The sequence below is a fragment of the Crotalus tigris genome, unplaced genomic scaffold, assembly GCF_016545835.1.
Source record: "Crotalus tigris isolate CLP2741 ecotype Arizona unplaced genomic scaffold, ASM1654583v1 scf7180000021738.46410, whole genome shotgun sequence".
Classification (NCBI taxonomy): domain Eukaryota; kingdom Metazoa; phylum Chordata; class Lepidosauria; order Squamata; family Viperidae; genus Crotalus; species Crotalus tigris.
The window spans coordinates 40,264-46,410 of NW_024098658.1; the positions used below are offsets into that span (position 1 = coordinate 40,264).

General features: G+C 45.5%; 1 protein-coding gene across 1 annotated transcript; it reads right to left on the bottom strand.

The window, feature by feature from the left end:
* Positions 1–2,370: 2,370 nt before the first annotated feature.
* Positions 2,371–3,827, bottom strand: LOC120296906 (arylacetamide deacetylase-like 3; the record flags this gene model as incomplete). The annotated part of the gene is made up of 1 exon (XM_039318952.1): positions 2,371–3,827. A coding segment is annotated over one exon (803 nt), but the record flags the coding sequence as incomplete, so codon positions are not given.
* Between the last annotated feature and the right edge of the window lie 2,320 nt (positions 3,828–6,147).

Genomic DNA, 6,147 nt, shown 5'->3' on the forward strand with positions numbered 1-6,147 from the left:
CCTTCTGGTGCTTTGGAGAATAGACTGACTTCCTCTTCTCTCTGGAAACCCCTGAAATATTGGAACACTGCTATCATGTGACACCTAGTCCTTCTCTTCATTAAACTAGACAAGATATTTCTTTGGATGGTTCATATTTATGACAGTTGCAGTGTGCCGGAATCATGTGATTACCTCTTGTGAACTTCTGACAAGCAAAGTCAATGAGGAAACTAGATTCACAACGGTGTTACTAACTTAACAACTGCAGTGATTCATTTAACAAACACAGCAAGAGAGGTTGTAAAATGGGGCAAAATTCACTTAACAACTGTCTAACTGAGCAACAGAAATTTTGGGCTCAATTGCATTTGTAAGTCGAGGACTACCTGGGTTTTCACAGACCCATTCTGGCTTGTCCGATGAGGCAGTTGCTGTTTTGCCTAATTCAGGTTGAGGACGAATCTGGGGCTTGGTTCATCTTTCCTCTCCACATTTTCCTCTTCTTTTTTAAGATATTTAATTTAATAGCAGGAGCAGTGAAGGGTTGGACAATGAATCAGAACACACAGTTATAGCTGATTGGTTGAAGAGGGCTGGCTACTGTATGAGGCAATCTAAGCTTTGATTGGTTACCTTGAGTGAAAAGGGGGAGGTTCTTTGTTTCCCGCCTTTTTTCCTCTGAGTGCCCTCTATAATTTACCTCATAATACGTTGATTTACCTGATATGCTGCTGTTTGCCTGATTATCTTATTTACTATTAATATGTTTATTTATATAAAACTATATGTTTGTGTCAGCATCTCTGCCTCCATTTGGACACCGGCTGTGCAATTCCCTGACTTTTTCCCCTGCAGTCCCTGATCGCAGAGGAGCTGCGGACAGGGACACACAAACACACACACCGTTTCATGAGGGACTGACAATCTTCTGCCCACCAAAGGGGCTTGCTAGTTCGTGCCCTTCCAACACACACACAGACACGGACCCACATACCCCATTCTGTCAACATAGCCATGCCATTTACAACACCTCTGCGCCACCTTCCCCTTTTCTCTCCTTGCCCTTTGCGGTGGGCAGAAATGAATCTGAAATGAAATAGAAATGAAACAGACTGGGATTTGTTGCTTGAGTCTTTACTGAAGCTCAAAAGGTTTACATGAAGTCAGTTGTCACTATTCTAGAAGCTCAGCAACCGGGGACCACCTGCAGCTAAAGCAAAGGGGGAGCAAGGAAAGCGGATACAGGAAGAGTCGAGATGGAAGCGTCAACAAGGAGAGGTCCCTTAAGATCTTACTGCATCAGTCTTCTTGGAGAGAAACGCCTCTTCAGAGACAGAGGAGAGGAAGGCACGGTTCAAGGCAAGGTCCTGTTAGGAAACAGAACCTATGCCAATGGGTGAGGGGGAGGCTAGCACAATAGGCCTCCAGAGCTTTTGGGGGCTGATTCCCTTTTTTCGTTCATTTTTTGGTCTGCCTGTGGGAATAATGGTCTCCTGAAAGAGCTGCACTGGGTTTTCCATGACAAATGAAGGCACATATACATCTCCCAGGATAACGTTGCAAGATCCAATCTGGGTCGGTCACCAGGACCAGAGGTTTACTGTTCTGAGCATTCAAACCCTTGCCGAGCCCATCCTCATGAAACCTCTCTTTACTGGAATACAGGTAGTCCTTGACTTACAACACTTCGTTTAGTGACTGTTCAAAGTTACAGCGGCACTGAAAAAAGTGATTATAACCGTTTTTCACACTTAAGACCGCTGCAGTATCCCCAGAGTCACATGATCAAAATTCCGAAACTTGGCAACTGACTCATATTTATGATGGTTGCAGTGTCCTGGGGTCATGTAATTACTTTTTGCTGCCTTCTGTCAATGGGGAAGTCAGATTCACTTAACAACCGTGTTACTAATTTAACAACTATAGTGATTCACTTAGCAGCTGTGACAAGAAAGGTCGTAAAATGAGGCAAATTCACTTAGCAAATGTTTCACTTAGCAACAGAAATTTTGGGCTCAATTGTTATCGTTAGTCAAGGACTACCTATATGCACTTTGGGCTATTCTGTGAGTCGCAATTATGTGATGCCTTCCTATTGGTTCATTGGGATGTTGATGGCTGGTGATGGGCTTTTGTTTCCTTGTGCTGTCATGTTCAACATTCTCCATAAGTTTTGAGGTGGGCAGGCAAAGTTCATCAAAATATATCTATATCTTAATAGAAATGCTTGTTGCTGATAATAGTTAATAGATAATATTAAGTTTGGCTGTGCAATGTAACCTAAATCATATAATCTGTGTGTCATAATTATAGAGATGTGTTCATGCTATGTAGAAACCATTTTACAAGAAGTGTCAGTGTCAACTAAAAGTCACAGATGTTGTAAGATAGCACCCGTGCAGAAAGGTGTGGTAAGACAACCGTTTGTGTGAACTTCTCCTTTTACTTATGTAGCTTCAAGATATAAACTTCTCTGTTTTAGTGTGTCAAAGGTAGATAAGAGCCACCCTAAGGCTAAGGCGTGGGTGGTTAATGCTATAAGAACTACTCCCTGAGAATAGCTCAGGGTTCAGAATTTGTCATGTGAATGCTCTGAACCATTGTGCACAAATAAAGCCTGTTTTCTCCAACCCTTCGTGGTCTTGTCTTCTGATGTAAGTATCGTGGTTTTTTCCACAACAGTTTGATATTCCAAAGAACCACTGTCCTGACTATAGGGAGAAGGAGAGCGCAAAAGTTAGACGTCTGGCCACTCACCCAACTGTTCCTCTGTGCCACTTAGATTGTCATATGGGAAATTCTGTTTTTTGAGTAAGAGGGAAAACCACAGTTTCCTGCACAGCCTGACACCAGGCTACCTGAGTGGTGGGCTATGAACGAGCTGGAGAGGGCAAGGATGTGTCTCTTCAAAGGGTTGGTGGACCATCTTCAGGTCAGTTAAGCAGGACAGATGAATGAAATTATAGGGTATAACCTCTTCAGATCCAGATCTGTAAGGTAAGGGCTAGATGAACAAGGAAGAGGAACGAGGTTGTTTGATTTCTAGAATCGTTCTAGGAATTGGATTACACTATTCATACTCTTCCTCGTACTTGGAAACTGGATTGACCCCATATCTATCAGCAAGGTGATGCCATGGAATCCGTCCTTGAGGTGAAGCCAGGTGACAGGGACACCATTGTCTTCCAGCCTCTTCTTATAGAGCAAGCCATCATCTCGGAAAATGTCATATTCGCAGGTTAAAAGGAAAGTCTCTGGAAACTGCTGGATGACGGCGTCTTCTGCCAGGAGTGGGGAAAATATGGGGTCGAAAACTGTTTTGTATTTTTGGAAAAGATCTTCTGAAAATGGACCAGGTACAAACGGCACGTAACCCCGGCCTTTAAATTCCTCCGGAATATGTTCTGCACTGATCCATTTCTGATACTTTGCCATGAGTTCCTGCGGGACATGGGCATTGGCCATAATTTCATTGACCCCAGCACTGGTTCCTGAGAGATACATTGTGCCAAGACGAACAGCCTCTGTCTTGACTAAGGGGGGAATGGACTGGTTTTGCTGGTAAGAAGGTAAATTTACATCCAGGCATTGTAGGTAAGGATTGATTAGTATGTGGGCCTGGGGCTGTGGCAGGTCCTTTGTCATCAGAAGTTGCTGAGCAGTGCTGGCAACAAGTGTGCCTCCGCTGCTGTCGCCAGCCAGCACGATCCGTTTCGGGTCCACCCCGTAGTCCTGCGCATTCTTCAGAAAATGTGATACGGCAGTGTAGCAGCTGAGTTGTTGAGCTGGATAGGGGTGCTCTGGCGCCAAGGGGTATCTGAAGCAACAGTCAGTCAAAATACAATCTTAGAAATACACTGGCATTCCTATTCTGAAGATGAATAAATTATAGCTGCCCCACCCCAAAAAGACTGGGCAGCATGCAACAACCAATAGAGGCAGTCCTCAACTTACAACAGTTCATTTAATAACTGTTCAAAATTACAACATCACTGAAAAAAGTGACTTAGGACCGTTTTTCACATGACCGTTGCAGCATCCCTGTGGTCACATGATCAAAATTAGGGCACCTGGGAACTGATATTTATGACAGCTGCAGTGTCTCAGGCTCATGTGATCCCCTTTTGTGACCTTCTGACAAGCAAAGTCAGTGGGATTCAGTTAACAACTGCGTTGCTAACATAACAAAATTGCAGTGATTCACTTAACAACTGTGGCATTTTATGTTAAGACATAAAATAGGGCACTTAACTGTCTCACAAAACAACAGAAATTTTGGGCTCAGTTGTGATTGTAAGTCAAAGACTAGCTGTAATTCTGTAAACTACTCTGAAGTAACCCGCGGCATCCTTGTTAGTTCCTTATGGCTGTCAGTATTTCAGCACAGGGCTTTTCAGCTGGTGAAACGCGTACCACCTGTGGCAGGTGGTACGGGACCATCCTAGAAGTGGTAGTGGGGGGAGGGGAATGAGCTGAACCGGCGGCAGCACTGCACAAGCCTGAACGAGAGACGGCTGGAGCTGCAGGGCTGTCAGGGCTCAGCAGAAGCGCCAAGATCAGCCCTGGATTTTGGCTCTTTCCTTTGCGGGGAGGGGGCCAGGAGGAGGGAGGAGGCTTCCATGTTCCTCAAATCTGGGGCAAAGCAAAGCAACAGGAACCGGAAATAGCCAATTGTCTGGCTGACAGTGGCTGTGCTGTGCTGGAAGCGCAAGGCAGAGGTGCCCTGAAAACGGATCAGAGAGAAAGCTGAGCAGAAGGGAAATGTGAAAAAAAAACCCCAAAACCCCACCTCCAGACAGCCTTTTCCCCTCCTTTCTGAACACCCTGATGGTCCCCTGGGATGGGCGAGGGAGGCAGCAAGAGGAGAGGGGCGCCGCCTGCTACGGGTCTTCAATCTGTACTTCATCTTGGACAAGTAAGTGTGCGGGCGTCATGGCGTCTGTGCAGGATGAGGCTGGGCTGCACGGGACGCTTTGTTCTGGGTAGGGTTGTAGCAGCCCTGGCAGTTTTTCAAAACTCTGCAGCTGTTTTTTCCCTTTGCTTTGGGTGCCAATTTGGAGAAAAAACACCTGGCGGATGTTGCATTCCTCTTTCCTCTGGAGAAGGTTGAAGGAAAAAGTTTGGCTCCTTCACTGGTTTCTCTTTTTGCAACGTTGCTTTTGGGGGGGGGGAGTTTAGTAAAGAGCAGCTGTCAGCTTTAGCCTGTCTGATTAGACTTACAAAGGCCTGTTTCCAAAGGAAATCCCTCGCTCGTCTTCCCTCGTGGGATGCAATCCCCGCGGAGCAACCATTTAAGACAGGGGAGGGCAACCTGGGCTCTTTTATGACTGGTGGACTTCAACTCCCAGAATTCCTGAGGCAGCCATGCTGAGGGGAAAGGGAGAGGTTTCCAAGCTGAGCCAGGCTGGCTCAGGAATTCTGGGAGTTGAAGTCCACGAGTCATCAAAGAGCCAAGGTTCCCCACTCCTGGTTTGAGATCTCTGAACTCCAGAGTTAATCTGAAACTTGCTCCATGGCTGTGATGGATCATTGATTCAATCAATAATTAGAAGTTAGCATCTAGATACCCATGAAAAAGAAATACCTTTGGGAAATATTAAACAGGCAGGAACAATAGGAAAAGAGGTAGAAAGCCTAGGCCCAGAAACCAACTATTACAAATACGAAAGGCTGCTCCAAAAGAAACATTCATTTCCCTCTCTTAGAAAAGTCAAGCCAAAAAACAAAAGTACCAGAGAAGAGTCTCTCTCTCTCTCTCTCTCTCTCTCTCTCTCTCTCTCTCTCTTTCTCTCTCCTCTCCTCTTCCTCTCTCTTTTCCTCCCCCACCTGTTGATACGCAATAGTGCCTTGACCAAACCAAAAGAAGCTGACAGGTTTGCCCTGATCTCAGTGATGCCGAACCTTTTTAGAGACCGAGGGCCCAAACTGCAACCCAAAACCCACTTATCCATCGTTGAGTGCCGGGTGGGTGTGGCCCATTGGCTGGGTGTGGCTACGGTGGTAACGGAAGACTGGGTGGGACTAAAAAGTTCAATCAAGCAATTCCAACTTTGCAAGATCTTTTTTTTTCCTGCAAGAAGCTGAAATTGACTGAACCTTTTTTTTTTTTTTCACATGGCAGAAGAGGCCTAAAGCGAAAAGGTTTTATAAAACCCAGCTGAAGGC